The following is a 15865-nucleotide window of genomic DNA, read 5'->3' on the forward strand; positions in this document are numbered from 1 at the left end:
TAGAGACAGATAAGGCCAGAGTCAAGGGCCTTACTTAGCTGCCTGCTCCTGTCTGGTTACCTCTTTTGGACCCCGTCCGTACCTTCTTCCATATAATTCAGTTTCCTCCGCTGAAATGGTCAAGAGGCTCCAGGAAACGCCTGCCTACAGGACGCATTCTGGTTTAGTTCTTCAAAGGGAGGTGTGGAGTACAAGTTTGTAAGTGATCGTTTTAATGAGCAAGAGAGGAGCCCTAGGTCCCTCAGCACCTCACCTTCAAGGCTCCTACTCTTAGACACCCCTTATTGGCCCTGGAGGAAGACAGTTGGATTGGAGATGACCCTGGAACTGGCTTGAGAGGCCATTCTTGTTTAGTCTGGCAAGAATCTGGCTACATTCTGCCTGTATCCTGAGAACTGGGGTCAGGCTAAATTCAAAAGTCACGGTGAATGTATCTGCTGAAGGTAATTTCAAGACAGGAGCATTCAGGCTGGCTCATGGTGATGCTTCAGTGCTCCTTGTTCAGGTCCATAAAGAGAGGAGACAAAAACACACTAGAAGGACATGAAAAAAAATGTGCAGCTTAGCAAGAAAAGGAGTTGAGCTTAGAATTGCTGACAAGGCTGAAGAACCACTGAGTTGTTAGAGGTTAACATTATTCAAAAATGTCTGTCCCGGTACCAGGACAATTGCCAAGGTGCCCAGGGGTAAGACTTCACCCATCCAAGGCTACACAACTGGGAATCCATTTGAAAGGAGAGATCATGAACTCAGGATGGCACCAGGAGGTTCTCTGCTGGAAAGCAACTGCTTAGGAAAGTATTTCTCTGATTCAGCCACTGAGGCATGGAGTGACCCAAGTTTGGGTCCAAGGGGGGCCAGGTTACATCTTGAGCTAGAATCAATATGTGGCAGCATTGTCCTTATGGGACTGACTTTGTAGGCAGACCGATGTGGCCATCTACTTTATGTTTGAGCCATAATGGACTGTGTCCTCAAACTGTGGGCCAGAATAAGCCCTTTCTCCCTTAGTTGCTTGTGGTTGGGTATTTGATTACAGCACTGCCATAAGTAACTAGTGCATTTGTTAGCATTCTGTCTAAACTCCACCCCACAGTTACCTGGCAACAGCCAGATAGGTCTGACCGACTATGAAAGGGGCTGCTTGCCCCTCCTCTCCCTCTTGCTCTCCCTCTCTCCCCATTCCCTTCCCCCCTCTTTCCACATGGTCATGGCCTGCCTCTTCTCTTCTCTTCTCTTCTCTTCTCTTCTCTCTCTCTCTCTCTCTCTCTCTCTCTCTCTCTCTCTCTCTCCCTCCCTCCCTCCCTCTCTCTGCCTTTCTCTGCCTCTACTACCCTCTTAACTCCTCTCCCCACGCCCTGAATAAACTCTATATTATACCATGATGTGGCTGGCCCCTCAGGGGGAAGGGATGCCTCTACATGGCCTCACTGAGACACCCCTCTTCCCTCTTCCGCCACACCTCACCACACCCCCGTAGAACATGTCTTATACAACTTTATCTTTTTATAAACGCATCAACATTCTGTTTGGGTGGAATTTAAATGACTTCTGTTTTTACTGTGTCTGACCTACTGAAATCTGTGAGTGTGCCTGAGCATGTGTGTAGGGGCTCACACCTGTCTGTGCAGGCCAGAGGACAAATTTAGCTAGCATTCCTCAAATGCCATCCACGTCTTTTTTTTTTTTTTTTTTTTTTTTTTTTTGAGAGGGGGGGGTCTCTCCCTTTTTTTTTTATTTAAAATTGATTTTTTTCATACAGTGTATTCTGACTGCAGTTTCCTTCCCCAAACTCCTCCCAGACACTCCCCATTTCCCCACCCACCCAAATCTATTCCTTCTCTTCATCCTTAGAATATAAACAAGCATCTAAAAACAAATCATCTACAACAAGAAACAGAAAAAAGACTAAAAGAAAAAGCCCAAGAAACCCACACAGATGGTGAGACACACATTTTCTTTCTTTTTTTTCTAAAACATTTCCTTTTTTCGTAAAAGATTTTTATTTATTATGTAAGTACACTATAGCTGTCTTCAGATATTCCATTCCAGAAGACAGCATTGAATCCCGTTACAGATGGTTGTGAGCCACCATGTAGTTGCTGGGATTTGAACTCAGGACCTTCAGAAGAGCAGTCAGTGTTTCTTAACCGCTGAGTTATCTCTCCAGCTCAAGATACACACATTTTTACACACAGAAAAACCCATAAAAACAAAATTGGTGGGGGAAGTGTAGCACACCTTTAATCCCAGCATTCAGAGACAGAGACAGGCAGATCTCTGAGTTCGAGGCCAGCCTAAGTTTGCAGAGTGAGTTCCAGGACAGCCAGGACTACACAGAGAAACCCTGTCTAAATACATACATACATACATACATAAATGGAAGCCATAATATATAAGCAAAAGATCTGTAAGTGGTTGGCCATTTGACCTGCCACTAAATGTGGTTTGTATACCCAGTGAGACCCCACCAGTGAAAAATAGTTTTTCCTTTGAGAGCAGTTATCAGCTGCAGGCAGCTTCTGGGTAAGAGCTGGAGGCTGGTGTCTCCTTAACCTCTGGTTACCTTAAGCACTGGGACCCCATGTGGCTTAGATGTGCGCTTCTCTATGGATGCTGCCATAATCTCTGTGAGTCTGTGTGTCCATCGGCCCTGTTGTGTCTACAAGGCCCTGCTTCCTTGGTGTCCTCTGTCCCCACTGATCCATCTTCCCATCTCTGCTTCTGCAGTTTCCTGAGCACTAAGGGTGGTGGTGGTGGTGGTGGGCGATTTGATAGAGACATCTCATTAAACCCCAAGGTCTCTCACTCTGCACATTGTCCAGGTATGGGAATATATATTTGTTCCCATCTACCCCAGGAGGGATCTTCCTGAGATAGAGTGTCTCGTTGGCCCAAGACTTGCCAAGACGGCTAGGCTGCTGACCAGGGACTCCCAGGAAGCAGCCTGACACTGCTTCCCGGAGCTGTGTGTTCCAGCCAACACACAGAGCTTTGGTCTGCCCTCCTTTTAATTTCTGAGATACCTCCCAGTGTTGTTTGCTTACGATGACTTGTTCTCCCACTGACCTGTGGTCCAGTGGTCCTAGAAGCTATGTCACCTCAGGTGACATTTTTAACATCTATGTGTCTATTTCCTTAACTTCAAAATGGAAATGATAGCTACGTTGCCACGAGGATGCAGAACACTGCAGGTGGCTTCACACAAACCTCATCACCCCTCACTACTGCCTCACGTCTCCCGCTATCCTGATAGTTCTGCTCATCTAATAACTTAACCAACGTTTAATTGATTCGACCCCTGGAAACTATGGTGGAAGGAGAGAACTCAAACCTGAGACCTGTCCTCTGACCTCAATCCGTGTGTCACAAGTCATGCATGTGTTCACACACACACACACACTGGATGGCCCACGATGGCCTTGATCTAGAGACTTCTGCCTTAGCCTCCCTTGTGATTCTGGGATTACAAGCCTGCACCACCACACCATCCTGTGAGAGTTGTTTTAAACACTTGTGCTGCCTTCCTGGACAGGTAAGGCCACCCTGCTCTCAGTTGCAGAACAGAGTTGTCCCATGTCCCTCTCTGCTAAGCTGTGAGCCCATGAGGACAGGAACAGTGTTTTACTTAGTGTGTCACACTGGCATGGTATCTGGCACAGCAGTGGGTCCCAGCAGGTGCACCTGGAGAGGGGCCTGCAGATCCTCTTAAAACAATCTAGTCAAGGATGGAAGGGCCCCCGGGAAAATGGGGAGTCTTGAGCAGAGTACTCCTGGAGTTGTCAGACAGTGCCACCACTACCACAGTATTGGGTTTACTATATTGAAGAAATTTTCAGCCGTCCGGACTAAAATGAGAAGTAGATACCTAAGATGCCTTTGTAGAAAGGCTAGGGTCAGCACAGTGAGTAGTGACTAGCACTGTGAACTGGGCTGAGAAGCACCCGGAATCAAATGGATTGTCCTTCCTTTCCCCAGCCATCTGGGCATCTGACATCCCTCAGGAAGCCTTTGTTCTCACCTGTAGGACAAAGATCACTAAGAAGGAAACACATGAACACCCTCTGAGCCATCTTGCTGACTTCAGAGTAAGTGTTCTGTGCCTGTCAGTGCCTCCAAGTAGCCCCATTAGCTAAGCCTACAAAGGCTTTGAGCCCAGTCCACGCAACATTGCCTCTCAGCCTTTTGCCTAAGATCAGGTACAGAGTAAGTTCCAAAAAAGAGGGCAGTGGGGAGCCTGACGCCCATGCTGGGGAGGTGGTGAGTCTCTAACTCCACACAGACACACTCCAGTCCCGTCAAGCAGCTGGGAAACCTTGCTAATATTGACAGCAATGCATAGGAAGTGAGATAGATAGTCCAGGCAGGATGCTAAGGGTGAGTTCAGGCTGACCCTTTGGACTATCCCCTAGGCTGAAAATCTGTTTCCCTGCTTCCTGTCCTCGAGCCTGTAGAGACCTTCTGATGTGCCTTGAGTTGCTGTGAAGTTGGCTGTGAATCAGGCCCCCAAATCTTCCCCTGAGGAGACCTCAGGGGAGGGATTCTTGTGTCAATTGAAATAATGAACAACAAAATCAACAACAACAACAACCCAGCAGCTCGATTACAGGTCATAGATGTAGATACCTGAATAGGCACTTGGAACGTCATTTCCCCATTAGACGTGAAACTCCGCCCCTTTAACACCACTTGAAACTAAGCTTTGTGGCTTCTGCTCCTCACAGCAAGGTGACTTTATTTTAGGCCTCTGTTCCCATCTGAAGTGTTTGCTCAGTCCTAATTAGCCACTTCTGCCCAATTGCCCTCCTTCCACTCCTCCATGAGTTCCTTCTTGCTTTATCAACTGACCCACACGTCCTAACTCCTTCCAGCCCTCCAGGGCCCAGAACACCATCTTTTCTTTGGGACACAAAGCATTAAGAGCTCCCATTGCCCTTTGGAATCCCACAAGTTGGACTTCTGCTGTCTGCCTTTCTCTCCACATTATGTCTTCCAGACTCCCACTAGAATGGCCCTTGAAGCTCTGTTTATAGCATTCTAGGGTTTCTCTAGCTCCTATATCTTCCATAGACATCTGTAAAACCAAATATCAACCAACCACACATAGTCAGGTTTATTACATAGTGACCCCACTCCTGCTACCAGTTTTAGGAATTACTTTTCTGGTTATTGTGACCAGACGTATGACAAGAAGCAGCCTTTTGGCTTACGACTTGAAGTGGCTCTAAGCCATACTAAGGCTCGGCTTGGTTAGCATGAAGATGCTGTGCAGGGCTCTACTGGATACTCACAGCAGTTTTATTATTTCTACTCTGCACATGAGGAAACAGATGTGTAGGGGTTAAATATTTTGCTTCAGTCCACATAGCTTCTAGGAGGCAGCCATTGGAGCACAGGTCAGTAAGAGGACACATCATATGCAGAGAGCACTGGGAAGGGGTTTCAGATACTAAAAGGAGGTCAGACAAGTTAGACATGAGAAGTCATGAATATGAGGTGGTTGGTGACATAGGTCTGCAGGTGAGGCGCAGAGTAACTGGGGACAGGCAATGAAACCTCAAGGCCTAGCCCCTCCCCCTCCCCCCTCCCCCAGTGACCTACTTCCTCCAGCAAGCCTTTATAGCCTACAGCTTTCCAAAACATCAGTTGAGGACAAGTGCTCAAATACCTGAGCCACCATGCAGAACGGAGCTGTATGCAGAGTCACTTCCCATCTGTGCAGTCTGAGGCATCTGTTGTTCCTTCTTTGGCTGTTGGTTCCTGGGCGTCAACCTCCACCTCAGCCTGAGCTTGTGTAGGCTGCTGCTTAGCCGGGCCTCCTGAATCTTTATGGAGTTCTTCACATGATTAGAACCTTTATTATCTACCTTGTCTTTACCGTTCATTGAAATTGATCAGTCAACAAAACCTCAGCTCAGAGTGCTTTCATGTCGGAGCGATGTGAGACTTTAGTCTTTCACGTTAGGCCACCTACTCTGATGTTAAGAAAACTGAAGTTTTCTCAAATACACAAAGCAACTTGGCCAAGGCCATATAGTTGGTAAGGAGGTAGCCAAGATTTGAATCCCTGGATTCTGGTTCCAGTGCCTGTGTCTTCTCCACTCTACCAAAACACAACACACACACACACACCTTGGGTGGCCAGAAAAATTTCATCGTGCCGCCATGACCTGCAGCAAGTTCCATTACCACACTGGACTTAAGTAAATTTGAATTCCTACTGGATAGTGGTGGCACACACCTTTAGTCCCAGCATTCAGTCAGCAGACACAGGCAGATGTCTGTGACTCTGAGGCTAGCCTGGTCTACGGAGCAAGCTCCAGGACAGCCAGGGCTACACAGAGAAACTCTGTCTTTAAAAACAAAATAAACAAATCTAAAATATAGTATATAGCAGTGTTACAATTTCTACTATACAGTGATGCTACAGTTTCTTCTATACAGCGGTACTACAGTATCTAGTATACAGAGGCACTATGAAGTGGGAACTAGCACAGAGTGAGGTACAGAGATGGCCCCAGGTGGAGAAGCTTGTTCCTCCCTGTTTAGCTCACAATGTAAACAGTTCTAGGAGGAAGTGGGAAGCTGTAGCACCAGCTCCTTCTCCCCCACAAGATGGGAGCTAAACAGGGAGGAATCCACAGACAAAGGAACAATCATGGGAGAGCCCAGTTCCACAATCAGAAGTTATTTCCTCAGAAGCGGGAAGTCGTCATAGGTGAATCCCCACCTCCTCCCATGTGTAGAGGACCAGATGTGAGGAAGCTAGGGCTTCCCTGGGGGCCCAGAGCTAGGAACAGTCTCCCCAAGCAAGAGCCCTCAGCAGGAGCAGATCTGATGCTGAGGATGGCAGTGGATTTCCCTGAGCCCGTCCCCCAGCCTGGCTCAGAGACAGAGCCACCAGTTACACCCAACCACCTGCTTACCCATTGACCTATGGCCTTCCCGGCTTCTTACCTCCTTGTCTTGCTGAAATTATAGCAGGTTAGGGAGTGTGCGAGTCTACTCTCCTAGCAAAAATCCCTGTTTTAAAGGCACGGTCATTCCCCATCTCCCTTCACCAACACATCTGTGAGTTCGACATCTTCAAACCTAGGAGGAAACTGATGTTCCAAGAGATTGCATTGCTTACCCAAAAATCACACCAAGTAAGTGAGGGGCACTAAAACTCAAACCAAGTCCTTTGAAATCAAGTCCCCAACCTATACACACCTTCCCCCGGCCCTTGAGCCTCCTTCCGACAAAGTCAAACCTGTTCATCTCTCCAGTGGGAAGCAAATGCTCTACTTAACATACATGAGGGTGTCTTCCACAGGGGCAAAACTGAACCCCTTAGAGAGGCTGAGCGCCAGGACCAGGCTGGGCATGTGGGATGTCTCTATTGCTTCTTTTGTATTCCGGTTTTTACCATGGTCTTCCTGTGTAACAGGACAACAGGAAATGTTTACTCTGCTGGAAAAACATGACTGCTAGTCCAGCCGATGCTGTCACTTCCAGCATTGTGCTGTTCCTTGGTCTTAGAAAGAAGCTCTTATAAATCCACAGCAAGAAGCAGGATCCCTCTGTGGCCTCAGCCAGGAAGATCTGCAGCAAACTGGAGGAGAACGTGGGCAGAGAGGGACAGAGTTCTGAACCTACAGAGCGAAGGAAGGGTTCTGCTAGCCTTGCCCATGGTCCAAGTGGCCTCCTCTGAGCTACCCTAAAACTGGACGTGTGTGAGCGCAATGTTCTGGAGGAAAGGCACCACAACCAACCCCTCCTCTCTTCCTGCCATCCTCAAACCTATGAAACATGGCTAACCCGCCCCGTACCAATTAATGCATGTGAATAACATGTAAATCTCATAAAGTAGGTAAAGCACCCCATTAGCTGAGTGCCTACAGTATGCTAGATGCTAAGTAGTTCTCTTGTGTCAAGCCCATCCCTACAGAGGGAGCATATTTGTGGGTTAACAGTGGTACATGCAGAGTAGAGATGTTTGTCTCGGCCATGCATAGCTAGGAAGTTGGGGAATAGGAGTTGAACTTGAGGTGAACTTCATTACTAGTCTTGTTGCCGTGACAAGGGCAACTCGTAGAAGAAAATGTTTATTTTGGCTCCCGGTTTGAGGTTACAGACTATCATGAAGAGGACATCACGACAATGGGAGTGCGAGGAAGCGGGTCGAGATGTATCCACAGGAAGCAGGAGAGGTGGATCCTGGTGCTTTCCTTTTTATTCAGTCCAGGTCCGCAGCTTCCAGTACAGTACCACCCACATTCAGGGTAGGTTTGCCCACCCCAGCTAATCCACTCTAGAAACTATATCACAGTCATGTCCATGGATTTGTTTGTGTGGTGACTCTGAATTCCAGCAAGTTGACAATCACAGGCCATTTCCTCAGTATCCTCTGATTGCTTCCATCTCCAGTTTAAGTGTTAGAATTCACACCCACCAACACCCCACACCCACAATCGGGTGCAGCTCTATTCCCATGAGGCTTACAAGACAGCGCAGTCTTTCGGAGCTGAGCCAAAGGAGAACTTGGGCTTCCATTTCCTATCATAGCCAGAGGTTTTGGGGGTTTGCTTTTGCTTTTTCCAAGTACCTTTTGATTCTGTTGAGCTGCTAGCGGGATGGACCTGTTTGTTTAAACCACATTAGCAGGCTGTTAAAGTTTATCAACACAAGAAAAAAGTTTGTGCCCATAACTCATTCCTTTCAGGCCCAAATGAGAGAATCTAACAAAAAGAAAGGAAAAAAGAGAGAGAGAAAGGCAAAGACAGACAGACAGACAGACAAGGACAAGAAAGATTCTATTTCAGCACTACATAAATCATCCAGCACTATGATGTTTCCAGCACTTGTCTAGAGGATCAGAAGTTCAAGGCCATCCCCCTGTCTGAGGCTACACAAGAATACACAAGACTCTGTTCCCCTGAAAAACAAAACAAACAAAAATGGTAACAAGATTTACATTTTACTACATGAGGGCTAGAGAGATGGCTCAGCAGGAAAACGTACTGGATGCTTTTCCATAACATCAGTTCCAAGTTTCATTTCCCCTCTGGCCTCCGCCAGGGCCAGGCACATACACGGTGCACACACATACACATAGGCAAAACACTTACACGCTTGAAAATAAGTAAATAAAATTTTAAAGACAGTCTTACCACACAAAATGCCAGAGAGAGAGAGAGAGAGAGAGAGAGAGAGAGAGAGAGAGATCCATCAAGATATGATAGCATAAGTTAGGAGAGATTAATTAGTGTGGCCAAGAAAACAGAGCTTTTCCCGAGGAAACGTGGAGTAGAGAACAGAAGGCTTACTTGGCAGGCAGGAGAGGGAAATCCTCAGAGGTCAGAAATACTTGTGCAGAATGCCTGGCCTGAGAGGCTGAGGACCAGCATGGGGTGTCCGGGGCAAGATCTCCCTGGGTCATAGGAAGATCCCTCCTCCCTTTATCTCCAGACTCACAGTCTCACATCTCGTAGGCACTCTGCCTTCTTAGGCAGGTAACTTACTGCCCAAGGTTCTTATAGGCCATACCCCATTAATGGGCCTGCTTGTTAGAACACAGCACACAGATTTCTCCCTCCCTTCCTTCCTCCCTCCCTCCCTCCTCCTTCCCCTCCTTCCCCTCCTTCCCTTCCTTCCTTCCTCCCTCCCTCCCTTCCTTCCTTCCTTCCTTCCTTCCTCCCTTCCTTCCTTTTAAGTTTTTTGAGACAGAATCTCTCTGTGTAGCCCTGGAATTCCTAAAACTCACTGTGTAGACCAGGATGGCCTTGAACTCACAGAGATCTACCTGTCTCTGCCTCCTCGACTGCTGGAATGAAAGGCGTTCACCACAATGGGTTCAGACATCTTAATGAGACAGTTTTAAAGCAATGGCTTGGGGTGGAAGTGGTGCCCACTTTCCATTCCAGCACTTGGGAGGCAGAGGCGGGTGAGTCTCTGAGTTCAAGGCCAGTCTACAGAATAAGTTCCAGTACAGCCAGAACTACACAGAGAAAACTTGTCTTGAAAAAAAAACTAATGAATGAATGAATGAATTAGCCCTTCGTGAAACCACGCTGTGTGTGTGCTCTTCTTACCTTCCGTTTAAAACTGGGCTGTGGCTGCTTCACGTTGAACTTGTGATTTTCACGAGACCTATAAGGGAGCAGGCCAGACTGACCTCAAACCTGGAGGCACCCGCCCAGTCAAGGTTTATTTTACCAGTGGGTTTTAAAGTCGGCTGGTTTTCTCTTTTATAATGGAAATGAGATGTGTTACCTTTGAGCCCTTTCTATAAATCCCATATTCCCAGTGTTCTTGCTGGAGTCCTGTGCTCCCTGCCTGCTAAGAATCCTTCTGGCTAAAGCTTTCAATGAGGCTGTGTCAAGGCTGTAGGCAAGTGACTAGGGCTCGGCCTAACCTCTGATACACAACATCCTGTTCTCATTTTGTCTCAGTGGGGAGTGGGGAGGAACATAGATAGTTATCTTAGTCCTGGACAGGTTCTCCCCAGAAACCGTACATACTCAGCTGTCTAATCTTTGGTGTATCCCAAGATTTCAATTTTATTTGAAAAACCTCCTCAACAGAGAGAATAACCTCTCCTCATCTTGAGTTTTTGTGTCTGAAATCCTTGTCTACTCTCACTTGAAAGGTCAAAGATTTATGGACAATCAGGTCATTTTTCCTGTTTTGTTTTAGCCCTTCGAATTCACTGAACCACTCTAGGACAAAACCAAGAACACTAGGAAAATTTATTCTAAATAAACTTTAGACATGAAGATCATTCTGTCCTGATTTGCTGAGTCCTGGCATAGCTCTGAGGATTTGCCTAGGCTAAAGAAATGACAGACAGACAGACAGACCAACAGACAGAAAAGCTGGGATCAGGTAGACCCTCTGGTTGAGGAGGTGCAGAACCCTGGAAGCTTGATGTGTTTGTTTTGTATGACTGAACAAAGAGGCATGGTTTGTGGTAGATGGCTGGATAAAGAAGACAGGTGTAAACTCTGCAGGGTGTAGACGCGTGGTCAGTCTCACACTTGGACCAGAGGAAGGCTTGCCAACCCTCTGAGCCTCACCCCTGGGGAGCAGGGAGACTTTGCATGATCCCATAGGTCTGAGGCTATCAACAGCACACATTCCCTCCAGATCTCCCCGTGCTGATACCCTAAGTCTGCCCCATGAAAAGCTCACATTACCTGGACCAGGAAAAAAAGGAGAGGGACAGGTTCTAAATGTGGAACTGGGAAGAGTAGAGGCGTGGCTCATGGGTGACATTGCTGGTCCCTCTAAAGAATCTTGTCCCCTCACCTGGCTTTGAGCACCTTGCATGAAAGAAGGGGCTCTACTTCTTCCCCACCACCACCACCACCACCATTACCAGCTCAGTAATGCGGACCTACCTGTGAGCCGTCCATGTGGTAAGACTGGCACAGTGCCCGTTCTTACACCCACACCCACACACACACACACACACACCTGGAGCGCCCTCCTGGGAGCTGGGAGCAGACATGGATGCAGACTGGCTGACTGATGCAGTCACTGCTTCATTGTCACCTTGTGGGGTAGCGACTGCTCATCTACTGTTTGCTAAGAGACTGGAAACTTAGGAAAGTTTAGAAATGTTTCCGCTGGAAACCGGAAGTGCTGGAGGAGGACTCTGGCTATCTATAGCCTCTGGCCTCTCTGACATGATTCATCTTAAGTATCAGGCCCAGGTAAATTGTGTGTCAGTTTTACACAGGATATTTCTTTTCCCTCAACTGGTTGTGTGACCACAGGCAAGTCACACAACCTCTTTGACCCTCACTTTACAGATCTTTAAAATGAGAGGACTGGGCCAGGTCATCCACATATTGTTTTCATTGAAATGTTTGGTGGGCATCTGCCGTGTCCCTGGGGTAAACAGTGCTTTGGAATCCAAAGTTCTTGAGGGTGTCAGTAAACAACAACAATTCTGACCACAGCACACAATCCAGCAGCAGGACCTGACCTGGTCCCCTGAGCCCCTGAAGCTGTGAATCCTCCAATACTCATTTATATAGCAAAACCAGAGCTCAGCACAAGTGTGAAATGAAAGTACAAGAATCCAAGGACTCATTTTGAGTTAGACCCAGATCGCCAGCCATGGGGCGAGACTCTGCCCTAAAGCTATTTATCATCATCTGCAGGAGTGGAATGCCCATCCCTCCCTCTCTGTTGCCCCAGAGGAGACAGTCCATGTTTCTTAAGTGTTTCAAGATGTTCCTGTAATTAATATAGTTCATAGATATTTGCTGGCATATTTTGCAAACACTGAAACTTGTATTGCCAAGGCAAAGCCCCTGAGTCCTCTCTCTGGTTGAATTCTAGTGGCCCATCTCTATTTGGTAATCAGTCCTTTAGGTCTCAGAGGGAACCTCAGTGGTTCCCCTAGCCTGTCCAGGCACCCTGAGTTTAATTCCCAACTGGAGGCGAAGGGAGTACTTAGACGTCAAAGTGTCATGTACAGAACCCCATCAAAGACTGGAGGGAAATAGAGCTCACCTTGCAGAGTGTGGTACCAAAGCCCATATTTTAACCTAATTCACTCAACCTAATTGTTCCTAATTAGAAAGGGTGGCCAAGCTGTGCTCAGAGCAATAAACGCAAGTACAGCTTCTGCAGAAGCCAGAAGGATGCTGCCCTTGGGCACTTGCATGGGGATTGGAAATACATGAAAATCCCAAGATATTTTCAAGGGGACCGCAAGAGCAAAACAGTATTTTTGCGACCTTTTTGTTGTTTGTTGAGATCTCACTGTGATTTCAGGCTGGTCTCTAGCTCCCTGGGCTCCAGCTATCCCCTGCCTCAGACTCCTGAGAGCTGGAACTTCAGAGGTGCACTGCCAAGTCTAGCTCAAAACCATTTTAGATAATACAAAGACATATGTCCCTTCTTCATGTGCAGGGTCGGAGTCTAGGGGCACGTGAAGACAGCAGCACTGACGGCTACTGGGATGAGTGTGTATCCTTGTGGTGTAAGGATCTCTTGATTTAGCATGTCATGTTGGTGTATACCTTTAATCCCAGCAACTGAGAGGCAGAGGCGAGGGATCTCAGAGTTCCAGGACAGCCAAGGATATACATACATATAGGTTTAATTGTTATGCAGCATTGCTTGGCACAACCAAGAGAAAACCAGAGCTTCTAGAGATTCTCAAGAATTTCTGAAAGTTTAAAAGAATTTTGAGACCAAATAAACCCAGAATGTCTGGTGTAAGGCTGTTCTACCCAATACCCCAGGGTGCTGACGAGAAGGGCCACAAGGCTGCCCTGTTGTATTTACACCATCACTGTCTCCCTTGTGAATAGTTAGGTATAAGAGTATCAGTGTGTGTGTGTGTGTGTGAGAGAGAGAGAGAGAGAGAGAGAGAGAGAGAAAGAGAGAGAGAGAGAGAGAGAGAGAGAGAGAGAGAATAAATAGAGAGAGAGAAAGAGAGAGAGAGAGAGAGAGAGAATACATTCTACTGGGATAATCTCTCTTCTATTTTTGCTAATCCCCAGAGCAACCAGCTTGACACATAATGCCCAGCAATGTTTTGAGATCATCTTTACTGAAATCCATGTGTGCCTCAGATCCAGCAAGGTCTCTGATTCCTTTGGAAGTGATTTCCTTCCACACAGTGGTAGTTTGGCTCTAGGGAAACTTAAAGTGTTCCTCCTGCTCTAACAGGGAGAGCCTACCTGTCATTCAGACCCTCATCTCTGGTGGCATGGGGACCCGGGCCCTGAGTCTGTAGCTCTCTTCCTCTGCAGGCTTGGAGATCACAGCAGGAAAGCCATGGGTTACACCCTCCCCTTTGAAGCTGTGCAGGTCCCTTAGCTCTGCCGGACTCTGGACATCCTGGAAAACGGGTCTCCCTGCCAGACCACTCACAGCAGCCCAGTGGGGATGAGTTAGACAGTACTTGGAAAGTGACCGCCACAGTGCCCGGTGACTGGAACATTCCTGAGGCAGTGGCCCTGTCTGGGTTGGCCACCTTGCTTCATTTGCTCCAACTTTGGGTTAATGCTCTATGCCACAGAGAGATGACATTGCTACCTGTCCCCAACAGTGACAGTGTACAAAAGATGTCTGTCTGAAACAATGTCTGTTCAGCATGCAGCGCTCTGCTGAGGAGGCTTTGTAGCCTAGATACTTAGAACGTGAGGCACCTAGTTTCGCCCACACTTAGGAAGCCCTTTGAGCATCCCACATAAGTGGGGTGAATTCCAGAGGCAGTAAGAGCAGCTGGGGCATGGTGTGAGAAACCCTCCCAGGCCCTCTGCAAGGTGTGCTGGGGCCCACCTTTAGAGAAGAAACTGAGTCACTGGGATGTTAGACAGCTTGTAGAAGGCCCTGTAACCTCGGATTGAACCTGCTCTCCTGGCCCCAGAGTCTCTAGAGCGAGGATCTTCCAAGTATCCCCAGCCTCCGCAGGATCACATCCGTGCCTCTTTGCCTCCTAAGAAGGAAAGAAACTAGTGAGTCTGAGAGTTGGGCACCAAGCAGGAGCCCTAGCCCTTCTAGGTGCTTCTACGTGACCTCTCTGTCTTAGTTCCTTTATCTAAAAACTGAGGTGATTCCAGGGCCTGCCTCAAAATCATTGATAGGATCAAACAAGACACCAAAAGGCATGATAGTTCCCTGGCTAAGAGAATAGGGTAAGAACTCAATGAAGATACGAGCAGCTATTTGTATTTAACTCCCCTGAGTCTTCATTTTTTATATAACAGTAAAATGCTTGATCTGGGGTTTAAATGATATAAGATCAATGCTTACTAGCACAACTCATAATAACTGTTCAATACAAGTCACTATGTGCAAGTGTCAGTCATAAAGCAGGCCTGTACTTCTGCTTCGAAGAAACTGGCCCTTGGCCCTAACGCAAAAGAAATCCTATATGGGACAAAGAGATGCCAATGACATAATGCTCTTGGTATGCTCCTGTCTTTAAAGGACTCTCTGCTCTGAGAGCAGTTCACTGGGGTCTCTGATCTGGGAACTTATCAGAAACACACAAACTCAGCTACTGACGCCTGGGCCAGAATTTGCATTTTGGCAAGAAGCCAGGAGATTCCTATGTGCACGCACGCACGTAGGATCAAGATGCACCGGTGTGCAGGTGGAAGGGGCAGCCTCAATAGCTTTGGGCATGGAGAGGGAAGGGTTAATGTTCCATTTGGCTCTGGCACAGGAAACAGAAGGTTCCAGAGATTGAAACATGTGGATGATGAAACAGGAAGGCTCCCTTCCTGCCTGTGTTCTGGGCAGCTGGGGACGCTGGCTGAGATATGTTCAGAGCCCCTGGGTCTGCAAACCAGGCTAGGACAAAGGAAAGCCATTCTGCTTCTGTTCAGGGTAGCCTGGACTCACAAGTGCCAAGATGAAGGCCCTGTCCTCAGGCCAAGGCCATCTGAGGCAAAGTAAGAAGGCTGGAGGAAAGCCACCTGGTTTTAAGTAGGGCCCCTCCCCAGAAAGGTTGGTGACCAGCCATGAGACAGCTGTGTGTGAGTCCCTGTGTCTCCCTGATAAACAGGGCCCTGCCTTCTGGCCCCTTCTGCTCTTGACTCCAATGGGCGTGGACAGGATCTTCACTCAGAGCCTGCCTGTCTCTCCTCAGTGCTGGAACAGCTAATCCCAGAGCTCACCGGACTCCTCAGCCTCCTGGACCATGAGTATCTCAGTGACAGCACCCTGGAGAAGAAGACAGCTGTGGCCTCCCTCCTGCAAAGCCTGCAGCCCCTCCCAGGTCATCCCTAAAGAGTCCCATTTATACAGACAATGGTAGCATTCACCCCGCAGCCTGTATAAGGAGATGGCTAAGCCTCAGGTTAGCCTCAGGTTAGCACAGCAGGTTCTACGCTGTGACCCCATATGCTCCTGG

The 15865-nt window shown here is 47.8% G+C and overlaps 1 protein-coding gene across 2 annotated transcripts in view; it reads left to right on the plus strand.

Moving 5' to 3' along the window:
• Positions 1-15865, plus strand: part of Afap1l1 (actin filament associated protein 1 like 1) — a 57847-nt gene that overhangs the window by 10639 nt on the left and 31343 nt on the right. The window contains exon 2 of one of the 2 annotated variants that reach the window (XM_052155613.1): positions 15602-15730. In XM_052155613.1, coding sequence (XP_052011573.1) covers positions 15602-15730 — 129 coding nt within the window. Of the gene's footprint in view, positions 1-15601; positions 15812-15865 lie in introns of those variants that run through there. The other variant, XM_052155614.1, reaches the window with a different exon arrangement.

This window comes from Apodemus sylvaticus, chromosome 13, assembly GCF_947179515.1.
Source record: "Apodemus sylvaticus chromosome 13, mApoSyl1.1, whole genome shotgun sequence".
Taxonomy (NCBI): Eukaryota; Metazoa; Chordata; class Mammalia; order Rodentia; family Muridae; genus Apodemus; species Apodemus sylvaticus.